This window comes from Nesoenas mayeri, assembly GCF_963082525.1.
Source record: "Nesoenas mayeri genome assembly, chromosome: 4".
NCBI lineage: Eukaryota > Metazoa > Chordata > Aves > Columbiformes > Columbidae > Nesoenas > Nesoenas mayeri.
Genome location: NC_137540.1, coordinates 20526651 through 20554433, shown reverse-complemented (window position 1 = coordinate 20554433; position 27783 = coordinate 20526651). Strand labels below are relative to the sequence as shown.

General features: G+C 39.5%; 1 protein-coding gene across 1 annotated transcript in view; it reads right to left on the bottom strand.

The window, feature by feature from the left end:
- The window catches only part of HHIP (hedgehog interacting protein), a gene marked incomplete at both ends in the record, with an annotated part of 70129 nt that extends 43436 nt beyond the window's left edge, over positions 1–26693 (bottom strand). Inside the window, 4 exons of the mRNA XM_080343791.1 lie at positions 10558–10759; positions 11536–11692; positions 18913–19108; positions 26427–26693. Coding sequence (XP_080199917.1) covers positions 10558–10759; positions 11536–11692; positions 18913–19108; positions 26427–26693 — 822 coding nt within the window. The remainder of the gene's footprint in view (positions 1–10557; positions 10760–11535; positions 11693–18912; positions 19109–26426) is intronic.
- Between the last annotated feature and the right edge of the window lie 1090 nt (positions 26694–27783).

The window sequence follows — 27783 nt, the reverse complement described above, 5'->3', positions numbered from 1 at the left end:
CATAGGTGGCTTGTTAGTTTTATGTGTTCTTACTGACTTATTTACACACACACATGTGCTTTTTAGTTGAAACCACTGCCATATTGCTTTTTCCCTCAGAAAGTCACTGTAGTGATAGTGTCCTGATAATATTGTCCCGTCATATCCTGCAAAGGAATTATGGGGGAAGAAAATAGCAGTAATGGAAGCTGCCAACATTTTGCATTGCTTTTCTTTGAATCTGAAATTCCATTTATTTGACTAGGTCTTTAAAGTATTCAAGGTTTAGCGCATACATTAACATACCTAAACACTGGCTGATGTTTGATGAGGAGAGTCAATAGTGCTTAGTCACACCTCCAACTAGGCTCCTGTAAAGTGTACAATACTATTTTATGTTCATTAGTCACAATTAAGCATTTAATTTGTAATGCAAATATATGTGTTATTTTTAAGGAGGAGCTTGTAATGATGTCCTGATTGGAGCCAACTTCCTTCTAATGTGGTTCCTCATGAAAACTGATCACGCTTTCAGAAAATTACATGGATACTTCAAGTCTAAGTAAGTACTTTTCTTATGTAGTTTTGCATTAGAAAATGTTCTTCTTCACGCTACAGTGTGACTCAGATCCATTCATCTACTAGCACTTCTGTTATGTTGTCTCTGAGCTGTTGCAGTGATTGAGAATCTAGCTAACAGAGATTCACAGAATGTTTAGGAATGTCAAAAACATAAAAGTTTTTGGTGATTTACTCCCCTTTCATTTATTTTCGGGGCATTCAGTGAGCATAAAAATAATGATTATTACATAAATTAAAGTTGTTGCAATTCAGCTGTAGGGATTGTGAAGCTAGATCAAGGTTTTAAAAAGTATCTGCTGTAAATTAAAAACAAATGGTTGAAAGTATTTTGCAGACCTCTCTCCCACAGATTGTATATTCCATTTTCCAAATTAAATCTAAGAGAGAATATTACTTTATTGAGATTTATGGAATAATTTCTTTAAAAATTCCAGCAATATGAGAATGCAGGCAGACCCTGACAGTGAACAAAAACAAGTGTCAGCTACTAAGTGGTTTCATCTTTTGGAGATTTTTTTTTCAGTAATGGGAAAAATTAGTTCTGACTGTTTTTTAAAACTAGAATTATATATAAGCCGTTAAATTAGGGACAGATCATTTGTCCAATTTTAACTGCAAAGGGGATAAAGGAGGTGGAAAACATGATAATATACCAGTGCTCCATCAGAGGAAGTGTTCCTCCCTCAATCCTCAGTAGGACTTAAGAGCTTGTGAGAAAATGTGTGTAAGAGGATATAGAGGAAAATTGTTCTGTGGCATCTGGGGAAAGTACATGCAGGAATAGCAGTTGGGCTGTATTAACTATGAAAGTATATGTGTTATTCAATTTCGAATCTCTTTCAAGACATACATGTGACCCATTTTCTCTATGACATAGTGCAAGGGGTATAACGCCTGAGGAAATCGTATCGCCATGATGGGCATATAGGAGAAGTCTCAAGGACACTGGGTGCTGTTTTTGAGAGCTCCAGCACTTCATGGGCTCCCTGAAGCATTCTAGGACCTCATTAGAGATTTTGGGGTGTCCAAGAGCTTGAAGGGATGATGAATCTTGGAGCCTTAGTGGACTGTTAAACCTCCTCCCATTAAAGAAAAACATGTGGTTGAAACCGTGTTGGCTAAAACCCATGGAATTTTCTGCGTAACTGTATTCCTTCTTTGCCATTTTGTGTTGGATATCATGATCTGCCTGTTATATTTCAGCAAACTCAATAATTTCCTTTTAATTAGATAATTACCATGTTATTCATTGGTTTTAAACACTTCTAAATTCAGCTTTTGGTTTTAACAAATGCACTTTCAGAAGATGATGGATTTTTACATTTTTAAAACCGCTAAATGTTCAAAAAGGATTTGTACACATAACAAAATTAAAGTAGGGATTATCTAGCACTGTGTGTGGGATACAGCTATAATCTATACAGTGCATGGAAAAGAAACTGGCATTCTCAATTGCACTGCACACATCTCAGTAATAACAGGGTATGAGGCATACAATTTCATGGAACACCCACAATGAAAATTATTCTTTCCAAACAGAGAATTGTTTTGGAATAAGTTAGGTTAATTGGCACCATGGGATTCCTCTCAAGGAAACACAGAACATTAAAATCTACACATGTGCATGTAAAATGATAAAGTATTATCTTCATTCCCCTCTCAGCTCCTCAAATCTAAGACACGCTACCCAAAATCAACAGAAACGATTATGTTTTGTTGATTCAAATTTCCTTAGAATAAACTGGCAATTCTTCATCTGGTCAGCTTACAACCTGAGAGTCACTGCACTGTTCCACAATTGCTAGCTTGGATATGGTTATCTAGTGCAGTCTCTCACACAGAAATAGAGGTCTCTAGAGCTTTTGGCACATGCTTTTTGGAATTGTAAGAATCTGTCTTTTCTATGCAAGCAACAGAGCTATATGGTGGTAGGATACAGCCTCTTTCAAAGGACTATTGTGTGACTTCTAGGATTAGAACCAAAATCTGCAAATGGTTAATGGGAAATCCAGGCACATTTCACTGTCATTATGTAGTCCTTGGCTAGAACACTGATTGTATTTTACAGTTTCTGAATATAGTTGAAGTATATTAAGTCCTCACAGAAGCATTATCACCCTCTCAAAAATCACATTATTATAAAGAACTTATCACTAATAAAGAAAAAATCTTCCTTTTATACAGACGACTGAACTGTCATGCAGGCTGTTGTGCTCTGTGCATTGTGTCTATTTTATGAACGTTTAAGGTCATTACAAGCAAGGACATTCTCCTTGGTTTATCTTTACTTTCCTGATTTCCTGCTTCACTTATGGCAAGGTATTTAGAACCAATTAATTGTGATTCCTAGTGGGCAGGTCACAGGTGAAGTATGGCCTCAGAAACGGCATCTGTTATGCTACAAGTCTGACTGCATCTCTTCTGACCTCTTGAATGGGTGAGAAACCCTCATGTCCTGTGACCCCACATGGCTTCACATGTAAGTCTGTGCTGAAGAACAGTCTTCCCCACAACCCTCTCTGCAGTTTCCAGTGCAAAGTTCAGGTCTACATTTACTTCCTTGTCATTTTTGCAACAATGTGAACATTGCATTTCAGCTTCTCACCAAAGACATCCTAGAGGCTCCCCTTTCACACTCTGAAAGAGGAGTTCAGGACACCGAAGAACACCCCAAAATGTATCACTGGTATATACCAAAAATTTTATTTCCCTTGCCACTCTGCCTGAGCCTATGCATGTATCTTAGTCTTTGTTAGAAGTATGGGAGCAAGACAGTAAATAGAATTTGCACTTAGCATCATGGAATCAATTGTACAATGAAAGGAAAATGAAATCTTGTTCACATAACAGGATGTATGTCATATTTATATTCTACACTCTACTGTTATTATTTTAGAGCACTATCCCTATTCTTCACAGACATATGGGAGCTTGGTCTGGTAGAACAAAGGTTTGCTTTCCAGAGTTTTTGTAGGCAATGTTTCTGAGTAACTCTGAAGAGCTGCAGGCCTGTTAAGCTGAAGAAGGAAGAAATTTAGATAGAATCTCCCAATACTCTTTCCAGTCCTTTAGCTTGAAGCCAAGTACACCTTTCCACTGCTCCCGTTTCTCACCATGCATCAAAAGAAACTCCTGTTTGGGAGCAATTGGTCACAAATTTAGTAGTGACCATAAATTTGGCTTTCTAGGGAGCAGAGATCACCTTTGCCGGGAGCATAACCAGGTGTTTAGAGGAGGAGAGCCCAGCTCGCTCTGTGATGTTAAGGCAAAGAAGTTGTTCAAAAAAGGTTCATTGATTTCATCCTCATCTACTTAAGATTTGAAAGGAAAATAAATTGATTGAAATTATGGGACTTGCCTGGAAGGATTAGCATGAACCATGTGAATTGTGGATCTTTTGTCAGTAACATAAATACCGTGGGTATCAATAGAAAGTGTTTGCATTAACTTAGGTGTGTACATTAACATGATCCAAAAACAAATGGACATATCCACTGTCAAGAGGAATATGTGAGAAGTTTTATCAGTGATAAAACTGAGCATACAATTCAGAAAATAACACTATTCACAATCTGGTTGTAAGTTTTCAATAGATTTTATCACTGGTTTATTGTCATTTTCTGTAGCAGCACTCTTCACTGCAAAGGCTGCATGACCTATTATAAGTGCCCTGAAACATGCTGTGCTAGTGCTGGACATTGTGGTACTTTCTGTAGGTTTTTACTTGTATTGTATATTGAATTATCTGACTAATATGTATTCATGTGATTAAATGTTATGTTGTGATACAAACATGAAGGCATACTAGGAGTTTCAGTACTAACCCTGCATTCCTGCAAAAACCTGCCTCTGGTGACAGGGTGCTCATTTGACCCTGAGAAGCTCTGGAATAATTGTCTTGTAGCATCATAGTTAGCATATTTAATACCTGAAAGTCTACTTTCACAGTGTTATGCTGGATATATGAATTGTTACGCGTGGAAAATGGGTCTACTGTGTATGTAAACCCATTTAGGGGTCCCACCCCTCTTCATGGCATCACTCTGAAAACCCGTCTCTGTACTCCTACTCACAGAAGAGTCCTACCTAAATCACAGGATCACTTGTCAATTAGACTTTGCAGGACTGAAAGTACTTGTGCTCTGATATAAAAACCAACTAACATACAGTGAGGAATATATCTAGCTTTTAACTCTTCTTAAGAATATTACTTTGAAATTTGCTGAGCATAGACTTAAATAATTGTTAGATATTTCTGTATCTTTCTTGGTTTTTAAAATACTTACAAGGAATTACATAGGAATATAGCATTATAGCAATATTATATTTTAGCAATATTATATTATAGCAATATAAACCTTTGGGAATTAAAAAAACATATAAAGCTAATCTTACTGATTAATTTGAAAGTAATGTGAAATCAAAAGGTGATTATGGCTTAGGATTTAAGGGCAGTTTCTGTTAAATTTTGTTTCTGACAAGTTAAACCACAGTCTCAGAGTAAAGAAGAAAGTGACTGAGATCGAGGAGTCTAACTCAGATATTCTTAACAGTGCCCTTCAACATATTTTTCTGTCCTTTTTCCCTTCCCTCTCCTGCTCTGCCCCTTCCTTCCTCAGAGGCTTTGCCCTTTATCACAATATTCCCGTGAGATCTACTAAGCATATTTCATCACTAGCTCAAAAAAAAATCTTTACACAAGTACAAATGGTAATACCATAATGGCAGTGTTAAGGACACCCATTTTGCAGCACTTTCTACTCCAGGCACCTTGTGAAGCAAAGTGCAAGAGAATGCAGCCGTTCTCTCTGGGTGCATGATTTATGACCCTGTAGCCAGCAGATACACACCAGAGCTTGGTCACAATCAAAAAAAGTGGCAATAATCTGAAAACAGCTTAAGGAACAGAGATAACAAGCAACTGAGCATGAAACCCATGCAATTCCAGCTACTTCAGTCAGTGGATATATCAGTAGGAAAGTACCTTGTAACTACAGGGCTTGATTTAACCACTGGCAGTAGTAAGATGGAGACTTGGCTAGTTTGTCCGGGTCTGAAGTCCTTCATTTTAAAAGGATGTTGGAAAAGTTGAATGATTGTAGGGAAGGACGGCAAAAATGGTTTAATGACTAGGGGAAATTCTCTAGTGTGGCAGCCCTCAAGCTACTTATTTTTCAGAAAGTATTTTGAAAGGTGATTATAGCATCTAACTCCCAGGAGAACTGGTAGGCTCTCCCTTTTTTGTTGTTGCCAAATAATTAAAAAAAAATACATTTTAGACCAATATATGTTATTGGGCTCACGACACAAGAGTGAGTGAAAACGAATGTAATAGGTTGTGCTGCACTTTATGGTGGCTGCTACTGATCTAAAGGTTTCCAAATCTTAGGAAATAATACAGTTAATAAGATGAAATAGAGCCACAGGAGTAAGGACATTTAGAGAACTGCTAGAGCATTCAGCATTTTCTGTAAGTTGGATAGAATCTTGACTACAAGGTGACTGATCTTGTAATAGTTACATATGCAGCACTGCTACGTCTCAATAAATCATTAAATGCAAGTAAGCATCAGTGAAATCAAAGCATTACCATTATTAGTTCAATAGCTTCTTATTCAGACTTTCCATCTCACTTCCACTTGGCAACAGGTTAAAACAAAAAGAAAAAAATGGTAGTGAAAAGCAGTCCCAAAGAAAAATAACAGGTAATATTTTCATATAAAAATTGTCTTTGCCACATAACTTTGAAGGAACAACTGTAAAATGTTGCTCCGTAACTAACAACTCTCTTCACCACAACGTGATGGAGCAGTAATTCACTAGAACAGGGAAGCAGTCTCATAGGGTATGTTTTGTTTTGTTTTGTTTTGTTTCTGGCAAATGCTTAATTCTTTTCTTCTACATACATGCCACATACTCTGGGTATGTTGTAATATTAATGGGCCCAGATGATGGATGGAATTGGTATTTTCTCTACTACACTGGGCCATATATTCCTAAATAGTTGAGCCCAGGTGCATGTGCTAGATTTGAGTTACAGGTGCATGTCTCACTCCTGTCCTTACTCAACTTCGAGGCAAGGCTGAGGTGCACAGCTGCCTTCTTTTCTCCACATTCTTGAGGTAGTGAAGAAAAGGCTAAGTGTGCCAGGAGGGACTTGACCAAGTACCCAGTCCATCCACACCTACTACAATACTTATGTAGCCAGTGTGACATAAAGTACATTGGAAAGGGCCACAGATTTTGGATTACCAGCTTCTTCGTTAAGATCCATCCATGGCTTCCAACAACTAAGTTGAAAAATAAAAGATCAAAAAAGCATTCCTGCTAACTGTGCTGCCAAAGAGGATTAGAAACTGGGAGATGTGCAGAGAAAAATTGTTTCTTAAGCTCTTCAGAGCTTTTTTTTTCTTAACTCTTCAGAAATCCTGCATCTAATTTTCTCTTGAGTCGGGCCTCCAAGAAGCACAAGCTACCATCATCCATTCATGGCATGTCTCTGTGTTATGAAATACTTCCACATACTTGTGCTAATTCCTTCTGAGACACTGGCAGCATATAACATTATCACTTCTTCTGTTTCATTTAAACTCCTTAAAACTAAATCACATAACTGTTAGTAGATTTTACTGAAGCAACAAGTTTTAAGCAGAGAGCTCCATGACTTTAATGAACATTAAAAGCCAATGGACCAATAAAACATATGCATCAGGTTGTACCATTCTTCTTACTTCATTTCTACTTATATCCACAGACCTTCATAGAAGTGACCAACAAGAAGCAACTCGAGATAATCCTAGTTTTGTGCTTGGGTTAGCAGGACCAGTGAAGAACCCTTACAAGCTTGCCCACAGCAACGTCAGGGGCTCCACATGAATTTCATCAACACAGGGACCATTAGTTCCATTAGAGGAACGAAACAGCGTCATTTTAGGAGGGTATCCTGGCTGATTGCTATACAATGCTGTCAGCCCTCATCCTCTGTTTTTGCATAGTGTTTTCCTCCTTATGTGACTGCCAGTGCTGTGATGAGTGAAATCATGTGAGATCAGAACTAAAGAAGTCCACGATTATTTTTATGAAGGAAATATGTCTTTTCTGTTTCTTGGTTATACCAGCCTTAAGATAGTTTTAAGTATATTCCTTGGAAAATCATCAGGCAACAGATTTGCTGCTTTGTGACAATATGACAATTTTATCGCTCCTAAATCTCCTCTTTACATTAGAAAAAGAAGTGAAAATCACCTACCACTATTTTACTCCATCTATCAACATTAAAAATGTCTTCTTGTCATAGCTGTCCAAAATGCTTTTCAGAGTATCAATTTAAATTACCTTTTATTCTACCACAGCTGCATAATTATTATTATTTACTGAGTACAACATATATCTATAAAAGTTTGAAAAAATATTTTTATTATTGTCACTAGAGTTAAGCATTTGTTAGTATTTCAGATACTGACAAAAAATGAACAGAAACTGCTATTTTCAGATACTTGGATATAAGGGACAAGATTTTCACACTTAAAGTCCTAACCCACTCTTTTTAGGGGAAAAGAATCATTTGCCACTTCTTGCTACCATTGCTCAAGTGTTGGAAAAAAGGTGAATAGTTTTTGTTTACTTCAATGAAGAGTCTCCATGCTAATTCAAGAATAACATTATATGGATGATGTGATACAGGAATTGACTAGATATTTGATTCAACATCTATGAATCTGTGTAAATGAACAGAGAACTCAAAAAAAGGCAGCTTGTTACCGTGGCAAAACACTTCACTGGAACATACAGGCCTAAGTTTGATCAGGTACAACTGAAAATTCATTGATTTCATTTTACTCTTTCACTTACACCACTAAACGAGAAGAACGTCAAGTAAAATATATACATACAAATCCATTTACCTTACACTACAAGCATTTCTTGAGAAGGCACAGAGACACATTCAGTAATTCTCACACTTTGCATATGGATGCAGTGGTTTAGGTAAATTTTTGTTTAATTGCTGGCTGTAGACGATCTGCATCGCCTTCTGGAAAATTGTCTATCCACACAGTATTCTCCATTACTGGTTCCTAGTTTTAAAGTGTATAACAGGTAAGTAAAATCAAATACCCTCAAGTAGTCTATTTTGATAGAATAATTACTACCGTTGTCACAGTGATCTTGCATCCTTGTAGGTAAAGGACCATGGACAATAATTATAGAAATCAGACTGCAGGGGATAAACATGGAAATGTTTTAGAACCTGTGGTTTAAAACTACCATTTGCATCATGTGGGTTTTGTTTTATTCTGTTTATTTATTATTTTATATAATGTACTAATTCCTCAAATTCTTGTACTTTCCCCTTTGCATTTGAAAGCTGGAGGGTTGCTTCTGGGCACATTCCCTTTCTCCTTACCTGTGAAGTACACAAAGCCTCTGTTCTTGCCAGCCTGCATTAAACACTGCAATACAATTATCCTCAGTCACTGGACTGTTATCTCAGGGAATTAAATTAGACTTTCTAGCTTAGAGAGCATCAAATTATTTACACAAAATGTTATAGTTGAAACAGATCCAGCTTGGAGTATTAAATGATAGTTAAGGTACTAAAGACTAAAAAGACCAGGGCTCTGATTTAAAACAGAACTAAAAGTTGAATCTGAATCTGAGAGTAGCTCTTCAGAGTCTTATCAACCAGGCTATTGCCTATTCAGAACAAGGAAAATCAGTTTTTGATTTAGCCTTGCCTCTAGCTATATAAGTTGTCTTGAGGAAAGCTTGTTTGGTACTGGTATCAGTTCTGTGGAAAGTTTCAGTGTCAGTTTTTCACAAGTACAATCAGAATTTTGAGTTAAGAAATACAGAACAGCTTTAGACTGATGTTAAAAAATAGCCCCGATAAGTCCCTGCTGTTCTAACATCTTGAACATAATGGTTACCTACAGAGGCTGAAAGGGAAGTGTTCAAGAAATCACAGAATCTCACAGATCAGTTCTTTTCCTGAAAAAGTTGTCATATATTTCATTTTTCGCTCTCTTTCAGCACAACCCAAAACCTATCAGAAAAGACTATCCTAAATAGTCTTACTGACCTTATAGCTGAAACACAAAGTGATTATGCATTTTAAATCAATACAGTATGTCAATATATCTTTCATCCATGGAGGCTTTATGATGTACAGTCCTGCCTGTTCTAGGCAAAACTAGATTACAATTTAAAATATGCTTTATGTATCTTGATTTTATTTGCATTACCGCTCTAAAATGTGACAAGAAATCAACATGGAACAACACTTACAACATTTCCGAAGTAAAATATCCCCCAACAGACTTATAAGTTTTCCAGTAGTACTTAAGTACTTACCCCATACCTAGACGTAATTTCTTACCTCCGCCCCCCAACGTATTCCCATCATTGCCCGTTCACCATTCCCTCCCCTGACCATGAAAGTCTCCCCAGTAAACATGATGAAAGCTGTTGCACTGACCCACCCATAGATCTGAATCTGGAGGGTCAGTCACTTCTTACATGCCGATTTAAAGCAGCCTCCCAACCAGGGCAGCTTGTGCCACATTGAAGGTTGAGCCAAGGGGGAGTGGGCACCACTGCCCCTCTCCTGGGAGTCTCTCAAACCTCCAAGGGCATCACCCAGCACCCGCAGGTCAAGGGAGGCCCTGAACCAAACTTGCTCCCATGAGAATCACAGCAAAACTCAGCTGAATTGAGTGGGATGGAAATGAGCCCAAAGGATGAAAAGAGAATGCTGTGGGATGCTGATGTTAGATAGTTTCTTCTGAATTTAAAGTGAGGAATAAATGAAGGGAAAGAGAAAAATGTTAGAAGACACTATGGTTTCCCTTTCCAAAACAAGGAAGTTTTCACTTCTTTGCTAGATTGACCTGTAGGATCTGTTGCCATAACTCTTTAATTTCTGAAAAAAAGTTTCTTCCCTTTTCCCCCATATACAGGCTAAAATATAAACAGATAGAGATAAGTAAAAAACCCAACCTTTATTCCACTTTGAACAAGCTTGTGTATATCCAAAAAAGGTTCCTTGAATATGTCTCCTTCAGGACTGAAGATCTTCACATATCCTTCCTTCTCAAGAATGAAGAGGCGATGGGATCCATCCCCACAATGTACTGCTCCAACAGGCTGCCGTAGTCCACTCACAACCTCCTGAATACAGAAGCAGTTGTGCTTGTGTTTTCTAGAAAGATTTAAAAAAATAGTGAGAAATTTCTTCTTTCTTGTAACCATGACACAACAATGTCCCTAGAAGATAAAATTATCATTCTGCAGTGATATTAAAAACACAGTTATATAATGCAGAATAAATGGTTTCTTTGAATGTAAGCAAGCAGATAATACTGCAAATCAATTTGAACTTCACAAGAGCCAAATTTGGTTTGTATACAAGAAAGAGAAAATTAATTTATCTTAGATCTGAAATACAGAGGAATATGAGGGAAAAAATTGGTAAAAAACACAAAAGAATTAATAAACACACAATTTCTACTGTGTAATAAGCACAGTAAATTCCAGGAATTTGAAAAAATTTGGCTTCTAGAACCCATTTAAAAATAACAACTTATGATGGGACAACCTAATGTGATTATTTTTACAATGAAAAATACATTAAAAATAAATTAAAAATAATGAAATAAGTATTATACTATTAAACTTATTGTAGTCATTTAGGAATATTAAATTCAGGAAGAAATGACTTCTTAGAACTATGTAAGATCCAGAGAGGGGATCAAACCAGGATTCTAACACCTTTTCAGCAAGGCAAATGTCAAATGGTACTGAAATATTGAAGCTAAAGTAACTTTCTTTTTTGACGTACACCAGCAGCGGCAAAAGAAAGTAACATCTGGAAAACACAGCTGCTGAGCATAAGCACACACTGAGCTGGTTCACTGTGAAAACCACAGGCTTTGCAAAGGTTTTTTTTCAGATTAAACAGCATTTATCTTTATGAACCTGCTGATCTCTTCCTCTTTGTCATATTCTTCCATGTGGTCCAGGGAGTTAGAAGCTGGCCCTCGCACTTGTTTTCTTGGAAAGTCTGGAAAGCATACACCACCGTCTTTTCTTGCATAGTAAAAGCAAAACTCATCAGCTGTAGTTTGGAGAAAACCTTAAAAATGCAAAAGAGCATACAAATATTTAGCGTGTTGTCATGTCCGCAGTTTCATGCTGCCAAACCAATTTTTAAATAGATGATATATTGAGTGGAAAAAGGAGTAATTTTAAACAAAGCACTACTTGCAAAAAAGGCCTGCTCTGAATAAATACAAACAAAGTGTTACCTTTTATAATTCAATCATCTGTATTTGTATTAAACCTTCATTTCAGTGGGCTTAAATAAGAAACCCAATGCATTCAAAATTACGCTACAGTTTGCTCATTAAAAAATTAAGAAAGTTCAGAGCTGAGGCTGTGATACACTTTTCCTTGGTTTTAACCCTGTTAATCAAGTGTAGTATCTGCTGTAAAATAGCTGGAGCAGCTTCCGTTTAACTTTTCTTTTTCTAAGTGGTTTGTTGTACTAAAAATTTCAGTGCAGGCTTTGGTAAAAGACATGCAGTGAAGACTTTGTGGACTGCTGGCAGCACAGGACATCGATGGGAGAGGTGAATAATGAGTTGTCTCAGAAAGCGAGAAGCGCTGCTGAAACCTGCCCCGTAGTGACGTGCAGTTGGCCTCTGGTTGACTCCCGATGTTCCAGTGGGTGAACACAGTGTCCTGTTGGGAGGTCTATGTCCTCGGCCCCCACCCCCTGACAACAGGGATATGTCACATGCTGCACTGGAGCCGGCTTTAAGCTGGCTTGGATGAAAGGTGGTCTTTAGGTTGTAGGTTAAAATGGGAAGGAGTTTGAAGACTCAGGGAAACAAAAAGTTGGTAAAATGAGAGCCTTTGAGGAAAAACCCCAGCACTACTGATATTACACTATATTTAATGACAGGAAAAATATCTATTTCTATCCACAAAGTCATTTCTATCCAGTTTTTAATCATTAATATTAAATATAAGAAGACAGAATTGGCTAGTTATATATGTACTATTTTACTAAAACAGATGTTAAGATAATGTGTCTTCAGTTACCTTCATTCCTCTTTGCATTATTGGCATACTGTGTTAGGATGCACTATGGTCCAGGACATACATAACTCATAGGATACACCGAATTAGCACTTAATTGGAATGAGAGGCCTAATTTATGCATGGCTTTATCACTTGTGAATAATGCAGTAATCCATAGATCTTGGCTATAAAGCCTCTGGCTTACAACTTACAATAAGAGCTGATCAGGGACAGCTGTGTTTCATTGGAAAATGCCAATTTCTTAAAACCAAAGCTTCTTCAGAAACATTATCAGTTTTGACAAAATTTTAGTTAACATGACGTTTCTGGTCCAAATTAAAACTTCTCATCTAAATGAAAATCAGCGAAACAGACAGTAAACCTCATATCACTATACTGCAATGTCTTGTAATTAGGGTGTTTCATTAGGAAGAGGAATATTCAGGTCAATGCCCCTCATCTGTCAGGCAAGAGTTTGACCCCAAGTCTCCCATTTCCCAAGTAAATGTCCTAACAACCACTTTATTAGCTATCCTGGGGTGGTCTCTCTGTGGCTTTCTTCATGGAAAATTTCAAAAGAGTTCAATTTCTTCCGTATGTGGAATAGGAAAATTTTTTAGATCCCAGAATTTTTGTGGAGTGGAAAACCTTTCCCACCCAACTATACTTCTTTTCATATGCATCTTCCTTTAAAAATATTGGAAAAATAACATGACAAAGCCTGCCTTTGGTTTCTACAAAATAATATCTGGAAACACATGGTAGTGTGTTGTGGTGTAAAAGTTTAATTACCATGATTCGAAGCTTCAGTAAATATAATTTCTGAAGAGCTGGTTTTAATTTATAGTAGTTATTTGGAGAAAATGGGAGATATAATTTCAAGTGGAACAACTGAGGAGGAACTCTGACATAATCACAGACTGGTATTCCAAGGCTTGTAGAAATAATGCCAAAATCAAAGGTAATCTAGAATCTTAGTGTTTAATTATTTGACCTAAGAATACACAGTTTTGCTGTTAATAATTTATTTCTCTAGGCACAGGGGATCTTTAAAAAAAATGAAATAGCAAATCAGAGGCATACAATTTCTAAGAATTTCTATAATTTTCCAAGCATACCATCTACTATTTACTAAAGACAAGCTACCCTTGGCTTGAATGTTGTCTTTAGTCAGAAAAACTGAGAGCATATTATGATCATATTGTTTACTTGGTACATGTTCATTTCAAATAACAATCAGATGCCAACTCAATTGACTAATGCCTTATGCAATGCCTTTTCTTATGTATAAGTCTAATCCCTTTTTCTTATGAAATGTTTTTATCATGCGCTTCAGCAGTATGTGCTATACTGGAGTTGCCTTTTGCTATTGAGGAAATACATCAGCAGGTTCCAACAAAGGATAAGACTTCTGTTCCATTTTCCTTAGAAATGCTCTTAAAAAGTGGAGTTTGAATTAAACTAGGAAAATACATCATTAAATTGCTAAAATGTTGCATTACTGGAAGGAATGTAACCTCTGTAAATACAGTTTCACCTGTGTATTAAGAATGGAATTTTGTCCTATAAAAACCATAGTAATTTACAAAAAAAAAAAAATCTGCTTGTGTTATAAATGCTAAATTCAACATACTAACAGCTTCACCAAAGGCAATTAGAAAAACATTTTGCCTCTACTCTCCTAACTGCTCGTAGCCATGTAATATTTTCTTTACCCTGCTTAGACTGTATAAGGTCTCTGCTAGTTTAGAAGTTTGCCATTTTGTTTAGTGTTCGCACAGTGTCCAGAAGAATGGCCCCTGACAAGTGCCCTAAGCACTGAAATTGTTTGGAGAAAAAAAAAGAAAAGATCATTTTTTGCAGTCTGAATTTATTCAAATCCAGCTCTGTCACTGTCCTTTATGAGAACTCTGCCTAATAAGGACTGCAACGTTTGCTCCTGTGTGAATTTGTGCACTTCCTTCTTTATTTTAAAAGACTTATATGTATCATTACAAATGTCTTCCCAACTGTGTATATGTTGACAGAGCAGTGCCCATGTTAACAAAGAAAACTGAAATTACAAAGGAAGATTAAACATTAAGAGTTATACATGTCCGATTTTGTGCAGGCTTGCATTTCAATGCTTTTAAAACTTTATGTCTTCCTAACAAGAATCAAACTACAGACTTTTCAGTTGAGGCATTTATAGTGAAGGCTTTCTGTGTTTGCCTTTTTAAAACACTGTGGGAATAAGTTGCAGGATTTCAAGCCTTTTCAGTGGAAAACTTCTGCTCTCAGTTGATCCTCAGCTCCTTTCTCCACTCCAGTTCTTCCTCACACTCTATCTTGCTTCCTAACCTACATTCACCATATTCCACTTCACTGGATTCCCTGCATACGCATCACCCTTCTCTGTGATATACAGCTCAAATGTTGTGGTAGCATTTGTCCTGGTCTGTACAGCATGTCAAGTTACTATTCACTCCCTTCCTTGTTTGTACCTCACACAGGATGGAATACCATCCACTCATCTGAGGAGATCTACATGGCCTTAGAGAACATCTGGAGATCAGGCTCATCTGCTTTATTCCTGCTATTATTGACTATTATTCAGTATTGTGTGAACAGCATTTGCCTGGGTTTTTTTTTTTTGGTTGTTGGTTTTTTTGTTTGTTTGTTCGTTTTTCTGGTTTGCACTTTTGCCAGCTAGATGTGAATTTGTTCACAAAAACCACATTCTCCTATCTTTTCTCAACTATTAGTGAAAACTGAATCAAAGAGGTGATTCCAGACTTTGTCAAAACGTAGTAAGTTTGGTGGTAGCTCACATCACTTGCTACAGTTTTTCAAGTGACCAGCAGCCCTCTTCTTACATGCATTGCATGTGCCTGCACACAAGCAACGCCAGGGTTAATCCCCTTCATGCTCTTGTTAGCAGCAGCAACATTGTGAGCCACTACTATTTTTCTGCAGGTTGACTATAGTGACTGCTACTATTAGTTGACGACATGAGCATTTCTGCAAGTGTTGCGTGGATTGCAGAATTTCTTAGATTTCCAGTGTTTTGGGCTGGGGTGCCTTTGTTTGGAGTTAAAAAATTTGTATCGGGCATCTGTTCTAGTAATGCCTGGATTCAGATCTGGGGCTGGATCTGATTCACCCACAATCATCTGGAACCCATTTCTTCAAATGAAAATTATGAGGAGCACATAGTTCAAAACTTGTCGGATGTCCTTGGATGGCAGAACACACCGTGGCTGAGGCAGAGGTTTGTTCCTTAGAATGTGTCACTTTCACTGGCATGGATCAAGTTTCTGCTCATGCCTAAAAGGAGAACCAACCGTGCCTTTCTTTACTAGCCCTATTCGTAATACATATTAGACAGCCTTCTCTTATGACCTTGGAAAACTTAAAATTTTTATTGTTAGAAGATACTTCATTAAGCCACTTGACTCCAGTGTCCTCATCAGTAATCACTTCAACTGAGGCTCACAATAAAAATCAGATGAGAATTAATGAGAACAGTCACCTGAGATGAAGCAGGGAAGTTGTAACCTCATAGGCTTTGTGAAACATTACACCCTCCTGCATTAACATATTCATACTATCCTAACAGCTGTTGTTCTTATTCTGTTTGAATAAAGAATTGGGTCCACCTTTTCTTTGGATATTCCTAAAAAAGTCAAAGGAAGTTCGGCTACAGTCATAATTGGTGGGCAAACTGCTATCTTCAAAAGAGTTAAGCAAGGATCTGCTGGAGTTTTCATCTTTGCAAAATGAGACAGAACAACGAATGCATTTCTGGAGCTAACTCATCAAAAAACCTCATGTATAATTTCTCAGTTGTCTTGGTTAATAAGTAGTGCTAAAATTTCAATTCCAGAAAAGATGCTTGCTATCTTAAAAGGCTAATAGTATTTCTCATTTGTGCAGGACTTAAGGGATAACATTATTTTTGTAGTCAGCAATTTCCTTAAACTCCTTTGTATTGGTGTTCAGAAACAATTAGCGCTCCTTAATAGAGAATGAGTAATTATTGGACTTTTTAACAAATGCACAGTGAATCATTGCCAGAGACCTTGGGTTCCGGGGGCTGTTAATTTCCAACTCTTTTTCTAATCCTCCAGGCTAAACTAGAAACACAGCTTCCAAATTTTATGTTTTTTTCTTTCTTTTACAGGAAAAATGTTATGGATATATGGGTCTCACAAGTAAAATAGAAAACCCAAATAAGTTGTTATTTTAATTATTTATATTTTAGAGTGTGTAAGAATATTAAAGTATATTGCAGTCCTATGGCCCATCTTCTCAAAAACAGGAACCTGAATCTTAATGGAAACCTTCAGGAAATACTAGTATAAGGTATCAAGAAACATATGTACCAGTCAAGTCACCAAATTAACCCTGTTGGTGGATGTAAGTATACAACAACTTTCTGTTAGTACAACCCACTTTCAGAACAAGTATTTAGAACGATTATTAGCATCTGATTGATGTAGGAAAAATCCTAGTTTAACTGGGGCTGAAGTATGTAAGCTCTTTCCCTGCAAAGCACAGTGCTCTGTCCAGTGCTAAGTTATGCTTTCATCTGGTTATCTTTCAAGGCAACCTGGGTGGTCACACAAAGCACTTGACATCTTGATGCACTTCAGCAGTTTTACATATACACAAACTTTGTAGAAAAATAAATTTGTCATTCGTCACCACATATGTTGATCTGAGGAGTGAGGTTCCTGTGGCTACAGCTCCTGTGCTGCTCAGCCCTTTCTCATTCTCTCTCCCTCCGCCTTCTCCTTATTTCTCCCTTCTCCTTCTTTCACTTTTCCCAATTAAACAAATTGTTTCCTCAGAAACACACAGAATTTCACAGAACAGCTATGAGGGATTTGCTCTGCAGAATAAACGAATCATTTGCACTAGCTACAAACTCATGTCAAAAAAAGCCTTTGTGCTGACTTCTCATATGGGCCAAACATTTAGAATATCTAATCTGTTATCGCTGTTCAGCAGGCAGTCTTGGCAACTGTGATGTATTCTGCTTTGCTTTGGGGAATGTGATAAAGAGCAAGAAACAGCTGGTTTAAGAAAGCCTTAGAAACATCTCTTAGTTTATAAAGACAATAATAATATTTTCATATTTGAACGGGTTGAGATACATGTTAAACCACAGTAAAGGGAAAAAGTAAGTCAATACAAAATGTTTTCTCAAGTCACTAAAAGAACGCTGCAAGAAATCCCTGTGCTCTTGGGATTTCAGAGAAAACAAGTACACACTGTACACACGCAATTAAAAAACCCTCCTCCAAATCTCATCCACTTAAACTATCCCGTTGACTCAAATATGTTTATATTATATTACAAAGCTGTGTTCATATGTCAGAAATGACTAGTCACAAATTCATTTTTCATATCCATTATCAACTCCTTTTTCCAGTCTCCGCTGCTAGCAAAAAGGAAAAAAATCTTAACCAGTTTAATTATTTTCTCCTGTGTGGCATTATTTGTAAGTAGTGTTTGGACGGGGAAAAAAGCATAGTTTAAAAGTGACAGTCTTAAACATATAAATAATTTACTATTGAGAATACCAAAGATGTTATTTAACATAATAGTGTATTAAGACAGTATTTCTAGAAGAACCTTCATCTGTGGTTATTTTGTTGATATAGTTACAAGTGATAGCACACATTTGGTGACTGCCTTAGACAACACAGGTCAAATTCTGGTTTTGGTTTTGTCCAACTAACTCTACTGACTACAGTGAGGAAGTGTTAGTTTAGTTAAGAATTTGGTTGTTAACAGCATATTGGAAGCGATTCAAAGATCACAGAAGTCTATCAAATAGCTCCCTTTGATTTCAATGGGCTTTAAACCCTGTGGAAAAAACATCAGTTTCTAGGGTAACAAAACCAGAAAAAAACAATCTACAACAAACAGCCAGCATCCTTTTCATCTTGCATTTTAAAGCTATCTATTGTTTAGAATAGCCTTTTGGATGGCCAGCTACTTGTTTATATGATTTGAAGAACATGCTAATATTTTAGCAAAGGTAATAGTTTCAGGTGCCTTTGGCAACAATCCCATCTTTCATGGAGCGTTTAATAGGAGGGTGGCAAGAAAGTGCAAATATTTGCCTCACTACATAAGATCCACTGTGAAGATGCTGAGGTATGCTGTCTTTGCATGGGCAAAATCCCCTGGATATTAATGGGGATATCTCCTGACCGCTCAGGCAATATCAACAGTTCAAACCACACATCCTTTAGACCCGTATTTTGTTATAGGCTTTACCTGGTATGTGACCTCTGCAAGTATAATAGAATTCTTTACAATAGTCTCTGCACAGGTAGGGAAGAGTTAGTTCTCGTTCAGGTGTTTCCCCTTTCTCAGGTGAGTGGAATAGATTCTGAGCGTGAGGTGAGCAGTGTGCACATTTGATTTCCTCCAGTAGCTTCGCACATTCTGTGTTGTTGGTAACAGAAAGTATCTGCAAGCCACAAACCAGAGACAAATAAACATATAACCTGTTTCCCCATCTTATACAAAAAAATGATTGCATGATCTAATGTAATAAATAACGCTAACAGAACCAACACAGTTAGTATAAATGCATCATGTTTCATATCACCATTCTGGAAGTGCAAAAATTATTGGCATGAAATGTGCAATATGTCATTCGTACAGTGAGATTTTAAGTGCTTGCTTCTCTTTCTCAGATAAGAATCGTGGTACTCAAGTTATTTTATGGACTCAAGCCTGCAATCTCTTAATCACGTAGCCAACCTCTGAACTCAAGGGGTCATTTATACAAGGAAGAACTACAGCAGCGGGACTTCTGCTCACTTCTCTTACATGAAATACTTAAAAACCTAACTTGTAAGGTGACCTATTCAAGTATTTAGAGATTAAAAATTAAAATACTCCCATAAAAATGCATCAGGAAAAACGTATATCTAGGTATTTGTTAAATAGATGTTATCTTGAACAATACCACAGTCCGGCTACTGAAATGACTGCTGTGGGGTTCAGCAGGTGCCTTGGATTTTTCATACTTGAAATGCTGCTCTGCTTTTTGCTCTCTCTAATGCAAACTACTTGGAGGTGGGAAAAGTTGTATGTTTTCAGGCACTTCTTTTTATAAGTGGAATTCACCCGTAACATCTTGTTTGTCTCAATATTGAAACTGTAACTTTGTCCTGAAAAAAAAAGCATATATTATGCATAGTACTTGAAGAAGCACTAAACCACGATTGATGATCTGTTTAAGTAAACGCAGGAGCCTAAGGAGCACAATGTCATCAAATCGTGAAAAATAATGGAAAACAGCATAGTCGTCTTTATTAGTCTTTGAATGCAGTGCACTTTGTTAATCTATTGTTAACCACATGGATTGTTTTTTGATCATTCATCCCAATGGTGGCTAATGGGAAATGTGTTCTCAGTTGAGAGGGACTGAATCTGATCCAAAGCAAATACAAAGTTCAGGTTCTTTCTGCTATTTGTTTAATGCAGTTATAAACAAAGACCATAAGGCACTTATATTGAGAAATATTAACGTGGTAAATATTTGTATTCTGTAAAGTTTGTAAGTAGTTGTAAATAGCACATTTGATAATACTGACACAGTTTTGCTATAGTTCATATCTCTGAGTTGATTTGTAAGAAGACTTTCCAATGTCATTCTCTTGCAACGTAACATGGATGGGAATTATTGAAATTACTTTTGATAAAATAAGTTATTTAATGCATTAAGACTCTTGATATGTTTGGGTATGCTGTCTCATAGGTCAATTCTCTTCTAGGATGCAGTACTCTGAGAATACGGTTCTGAACTCAGCATTTTATTTACAGATCATAATTACGTAAACATCAACACTTCAGAGAAGTGCACTCCCTGTTGTTTTAAACAGATATGTATTCAAAATATTACATAATATATGGCCTGCACACTTACACAAAATCCTATTTAAAGGAACCTTAATTGAAAAGGCAAACTCTTTCCAGGAAAATTTAGTCTTACGTATTTTCAAAAAGCCATCTGAAATGTGTACTGAAGTTTAGTGGTGTAAGTTAGACCACTGATTAGAACACCATTTGGCCTCTACTCATATTCTGGAAGAGCTGCCATTGCCTTCAAAAAGAGGTTCTCCAGATTTGCCAGGATCGCTAAATGCATTAAATGTTCTGTTCTTTAAACTATCTATTCTCAGATTATCCTTGGCTTCATAGCACCTGCAGTTAAGTAATGTGTCTAACATCTGCCACATATGGTTTATTATCTCTCCTGAGACCTTTCTTGGGAATCTGATTGTCTCACATCTTCGTCTCACATCTTTTTTTGGAAAGGGTTTGTCTTTTTTTTTTTTTTTTCCTTTTAAATCTCGAAGACAGTAATCAATTAATTGCATGTTACATGTATGACAAAAGGTTTGCATTGGCCCTGAATTATTTGGGGAATTCTTTGCACAGCACCAGTGCCTTCTCTCCTGAAAACATTCAGATTCTTTTTGCTAGATTGCTCATTTGGGCCATAGGAGCAGAACTGTTAACCTTAGTCTCATTTCTTGAGCTTCAGATGTGGTTCAGATCTAGGAAAAAAATGCCTTGAAGACAAGAACTACAAATATAATGATAACTGAAATAAAATATAACCAAAATACATAATAACTAAAACTTTGAACTTGACTTATTACTGCGTAGCATAGACATGAGGAAGACATTTTTTTACAATGAGGGTGGTGAAACAGTGGCCCAGGTTGCCCAGAGAGGTGGTAGATGCCCTGTCCCTGGAAACATTCCAGGCCAGGCTGGACAGGGCTCTGAGCAACCTGGTCTGGTTGAAGATGTCCCTGCTCATGGCAGGGGAGTTGGACTAGGTGACCTTTGAAGGTCCCTTCCATCCCAAATTATTCTATGATTGCAATCCAGGTAGTAGAGAATAGGCTTTATACGCTTGCAGTAATCCACACTGCTGAGGCAACCTTCTGCATTAGCTGGACTTTCTTAAGCGGTGATGGCATCCTGACCTTGCTACCTTGCATTGCTAGGGCTCAGATGGGAAGTGGCCTGTATAATTCAGGCAAGTCATTGTCTGCCAAAAAGAACAAAGTCTGAAGCCAGTAGGGGATAACTGAAAGCACTATCCATAAGTGCCACTTATTAAGAACATTATGTCACCAAGAGGCTGGGAGGTCTCCTAAAGTAGGGATGAAATTACCTTTTTTGGTGCTTCTACCAAAGGAAAGTGCACCATGACTACAAACTGTGCAAAGTGCTTGCCTGCATCCAGTGGTATCACCTGCTTTGCAAAAGTCTCAGATGTTGCCATCAGGAAGCTGATCTCGGGCAGTAGGCTTTCTTGTGGTAGCAGTGTGATGGTGTGTTTGGAAGTACAAGTAAACACTAGGTATTACTAGGTAAATATTCAGTGTGTTTGTTGAATTACCTACACAGCGATGCAGATAGAAAACTGCACTTCTACTGGAAGACTCCAGAATGCGTTGCGAACAGGGGAAAAAAACAATCAAACAAAAAAAACCCCACACCAAACAGGATAGAAAAGCTAATTTACCGTTTCTTGTGGAAAATGTAATTGACATTGCCTGGTGATACAGGAGAAGCAATGCTTGCCAACATTTCAGTCCTCAAAGTTAAGACAAAAGGATCCTAATCCCCCTGAGCAGCTGCTATCCAGGAATTAACCACAGGAATTCACCCCCTCATGTCATTTCTGGAATGAATCTTGGTCATATAATAGCTAATCGGAAGATTAAGGAATGAGAGTCAATCAATTATCTGAAAATCAAGTACAATGTTATTTAACTTTTAGAATGCTCAAGCAAAATAGGGTGGTAACATTTGCTCTGTGTGAGGTCTGATGTGTAACTCTGTCCTGGCTAGGAGATAGGACAACTGTTCTGTTCTAAATTTCAGTAAATTGATAATGTATTTATCCTGGAGTATATCAAACCAGTTCTAAGGAAAAGCTGAAATACTTACTTGAATTAAGCTTTTTCTATTGGATCTCTACTTTGAGAATGACCTTAAAGTTGACAATGGCTTTAGACTTTTGGACAAATGTAAACTAATTTCCTGCTTCAATTTTTAAAGTCGTATGTGAAACCATCAAACTGCAGTGGTTTAAACTAACTGTGCTCTGGAAAATATGTAAAACTTTCAAACATTTATTGCAACATGCCTAATAATGATCATGCCTTCTGCTGACTAATTTACAACATCTGTAAGATGATCCTTTAATCTCTAGCCACATGTAAGTAAAATGCATGGACTAAAGGTAAAATAAATCCTGGAATGCACAGGAAAGGATAGCATACTAAATTGGTTCATCAATAAAAAGAATAGTGCAAAGAACAAGCAACGGCAGAAGACACAATAGACAGAAATTCTTTACATTGAATATTGTCATCTATTTTGTGTACCCTGTCATATCTAGTTTGAGAAAGTCAGTATAGATTTGATGTCAACAGAAAAACAAAACAAAACAAAAAAACACCACAGTGAAATAAGTTATTTCTTTAAGCTGTATTTGACATACAAGCGTTTATGTCTAAAAATCATATGCTTATGAGATTGTTCAGCTGTTGGGTTGAACATATGCTTCTTCTGTATTATAGTGCTGGATTATGTCATTAAAGAGTTCAGTTTCAATTTTAGGGTAATATGTAAATAGATCATTGTACTAAGGCAGCTGTTAAAGGGACCCCAAGATGAGTTATTTGTTTAGTTGGATGTGTTCAACAATAGCCTTTGTTCGTGAAAGAGCCAGAGCAAACAAATGATTGTAAAAGGGCACACTTGAAAACAATTACTTTTCACCCATTCCTTGACAGCCTTGGCTGTGAAACCATCCAAGGTAGAGAGGACTTCTTTGCCTGTCAGGTTGTAATCAAACTTTTAGAAAACCTGATATTGCAATGTTTGACTGGGATGTAGTAGCCCTTCATAAACAAGGGGACGGTGCGGAAAAGTAGAAGACAAAGAGTTAAATGTCAACAACAGTATTCAAAAATCTGACTTGAGCTACTGCAATGCTGAATCTGCTCATTATAGTAGCTCCATTTCCCAAAACTGCAGGCAATGGTTGTGATTTCATTAGAAACACAGATCAATAATTTGATCAAAAATTCTCAAAGACCCAGCATCTTAGCTGAACTGTTATACAAATGTCTACTGAGCATGCTCAACTCTTTTTTTTTCTTTTTTTTTTTTTTCCCCAAGAAGCTAGTGCTCAGATTTCTGTTAATGTCATAGCCACTCCATCCTGTAGATATATGATGGAGTACAACATTCTAAAAAGCTGGTTTTGGAACAGTAGTAGAACACAGTTTAAAAAAATGTCCTTTTTGAAAAATTCTGTTCAAATGTATTCCATAATAGGCTGCCTGACTTTTACGGAATGACCACCTCATTCTGTCAAGTATAAATGACATATATTTTGTCTTTTTTTTTTCTACACACATATTGATATGATAAAGCAGATTTGCGAGTCTCATAAATGTTAATCTTTGGTGAAAAATAGTCTGATTTTAAAACCTTGTAAATGGTATTCCTGAAAAAGTGTATTTTATCTGAATATATTTAAACAAAAAACAACAGGTTAAACAGCTCAGAAATAGCTACTGTGGCATATATGGTCAATATCTCACATTTATATCAGGTGTTTAGTACCATTAGAAAGAAAAGACAAACAAAACATACAACAACAATAAATGGAATGAAAAGATATTTTCAAGGAATAGTAAGAAGAGAATACACTCTTCAGCTCCCTGGAGATTGAAAACTAACCAAAATTCAACTTCCAATTTACTGCATTGAGCCAGTTACTACAAGGATCTCCAAGCATTGAATAATCTCAGTACCATATATGCCACTGAGCCATTGCACACAGGGTGAATTAAGGACATATTTTCCAGTCCATATTCTTTTTTTGTTGTTGTTTTTTGTTTGTTTGTTTGTTTTTTGTTTTTTTCCCCAGCTAGATCTTTCAGGTTATGTGTGTGTGGTTAGTTTATAGTTTAATTCAGTTATTACACAGGAGCTTAATGACACTGTCTCTAGACAACATGAAGAAATATATCTGCCTTGAATCTCAAACTGCTGCTGCATATGGTATGAATAAAGAGAGATCTGCAGCTGAAAACCTGCAGTAAGACAGTTCTCACTCATCTGGGAATAGAGGGGGAAGGACAAATGCTCCCTCAAAAGGCATGAACATTTGGACAGAGCTGGGGACTGAAGGAGAATGATGTTCTCCAGTTTCACCCATTAGTGAACCAACTAACAAACACAATGGTGTTGTTGTTATTCTTTTGCCATAAGCAACAGGACTCTGTGTGTGGGCAGCAGTTTAGTGGGGAGGAGGATAAGTCGACCCCTTTTTGTCCTATTGATTTTTTCCTATTTGCATGACTTGAGCAAATTAAATGATGCAATATGGCTTTTTGTTACAAAACAAAGTGAGAGATACCACCCAGACACATATGTTGATTCGTAGAAGCTGTTTACATGAGAATGGAGTGAAATCTACCGTGAACTGAGCATAAAAATTCGATTCAGGCTGGGTATTTTTTTTTATTATGCTTGGGCCAGCAAGAGTGAAACACAAGTTTTCCAAGAGTCTCTCAGACCTTGACAACTACAGAGTTTTAACTGAGGAATTCTTAATTAAACCTAAACCAGGATGAAAAAAAAACAAACCAAACCAAAACAAAAAAACCCACAACCAAACCAAAAAACACCTGATTGTTTATTTCACGTGCAGTGATTCTTAATGACATTATTCAGCAACTTCCCTGCCTGTGCGTACCCTGGATGCCACACTGGTCATCACAGCAGAGCTTATCAAACACGGTCCTGCAGGGTTAGGTACCAACGCGTTTGAAAATCTAAGCAACGGGCTGATAAACAGGCTTTAACTTGCTAAAGGATGCAGGGAACTGTCAGTTTTTAAGAAACCGGTGAGGAGAGGAGGTGCTTCACATGGCCGCAGTTTGAAATTGGGCAGGGGCGCTGCCAGGTAACGTTGCAAGGAGAAATAGCTCAGAGCACCTTGTGTGAGACATCGGTCATTAGCCAGAACTGTTAGACCAGGGTCCTAAAATGGAAACTTCGTGGGTCTTTTGCAGGTGATAGACGTACTCGTGAGTAACACAAGGGCCCGAGGAGGGTGGAGATCATAAAGTTTTGCAACACCGGCACCATCTGCTCTCCAAAAACCTTCCTGACTAAACACGTGGAGCAAACCGGACAAGATAGCTCACTCCAGAAAAATAAACAGGAAAGCACCGCCGGGGGACGGTCCAGCTGCCCTGCTGCCCGTGGCGGGGCGGGAGCCAAAGCCCGTCCAGCGCCTCCACCTTTCCCCGGAGCCGCGCCCGGGCAGCGGTACCTGCGGGCGGCCCGGCCCCGCTGCACCGGCTCCACCGCGGCGCCCCGGGACGGGACCGCAGCCACCGCCAGGAACTCCGGCGCTGCGGACAAAAAGTAACTTCCACGCACGGCTGTCGGCTGGCAAAGCGCTCTCCCCGCCGAGCGCCCGTCCCCTCCAGGGCAGCAGATCTGCAGCCAGGCTCCCCGCGACTCCCGAGGAAATAAATCAGCACCAGTGTCATGTTTCTGTTTCGCCCTCACCTCCCAGGCAGAAACGGTCGCCCCCCCCGCCGCCGCATCCCACCGCACGGGAACGCAGCAGGTTAGCGGCTGGTGCGCGGGCTCCGCGAGGAAACAAAACAAAACAAAACAAAAAACCTCCCCCCGAACACCAAAGCAGCCTCAGAGGTGCCTACCTTCGCCTCGGCGTGCAGCAGCCCCTGCGCGTCAGTGCGGGAGCAGCAAGACAGGCGGGGGTAGAGGCCGCGGCACATCGCCTCCCCGCCGCCCGGGGCCTCCGGGGACAGCACCCGCCGGTCCCGCTTCTTCAGCCGCCTCGGCGGGGTCCCGTTGAGGCACCTTCTCCTCCGGGCGCCGCTCTCCCCAAACTTGGCATCCCCCTCGAAGAAGCACAGAACCACGGCCACCAGCAGCAGCTTAAACGGCAGCATCTTGAGCATCATGCCTGAGGGAGCGTGTGAATGCACCCAAAAAAGGGGGGGGTGGGAGGAGAAGGAGGGGAATCCCACTGACTTTTCTTTGCACTTCGGATCAGGAAACCACCTCCCTCTCCCAGAAGGGGAAAGTCTGGAGGAGAATAATAACAGTAGCAATTAAAAAGCCTAAGGAGGAAGAGCACTTCGGTCACCCCCGCTCCCAAAGAGGCGGACGCGAAAAGGCAGGAACGGGGGAGCAACCCCCGAGCCCCCAGCTCGGCGGCGCGGCGGGAGGATGCTCGGGGCCGGCCAAGTTGTGCAAGTGGCACAGGTTTAACAGCTCCCGCTGCCGCGCCGAGGCGCCGAGGCTCGGGGCGGGCCGGGCAGCGGGCGGCGGCAGCAGCGGCAGCGGCAGCAGCGGCAGCGGCAGCAGCCCTCCACTTGTCGTCCCATAGGAAGGGTGTCCCCGCGGTGGGACGGCGGCGGCCGCGCCGGGCGATGCCCCCTCCGCTGCTGCCGGCGGCGGCTGCAGCTCACCAGGGCTCTCATGTTTCGCTCCCTCTTTTCTTCTTCTTTTTAAGCCGCGCGCGGGGAGGTGCTGCCACCGCGCGCCCTGCACGTCACCCGGCGGCACCGGCCGCGCGCGCCGCCGCGGGGGCCCGGCGGGAAGCGGCCGCGCGCCCGAGCCCGCGCGCGAGCGGCCGGGCGGGAGCGGCGCGGGGCCGCGCGCCTCGCCGCGAGCTGCCACGGGCGCGGGGCACGCGGCGGCGCCCCGCCCTGTCAGGGTGTCTTTGCGGCGCCCCGGGGGTCGTCACCTCGGCCCCGCATCCGCCCCCCGGCGAAACGGCGGCCGGGGTGCCCGGCCGGGCCCCTTCCCCATCTCAGCCGGCCCTGCCTTGGCGGGAACCGGTGGAGCCACGTCCGTGCCCGGCGGGACGCGAGCGCTGTAGGTGGGTCCTGCTCCCCTGCCGGCCGAGGTACCCGGCCCGCGGCTGCCCCAGCCACCCTTCGGGCAGCCCGGCAGAGGGGCAGCGCTGGGGCTGCTCGGCCGTGACCGTGTCCGGCAACCCTGACTCATCCCCAAGTGCCAGGGAAGGTTCCAGACGCACGGGGGAGA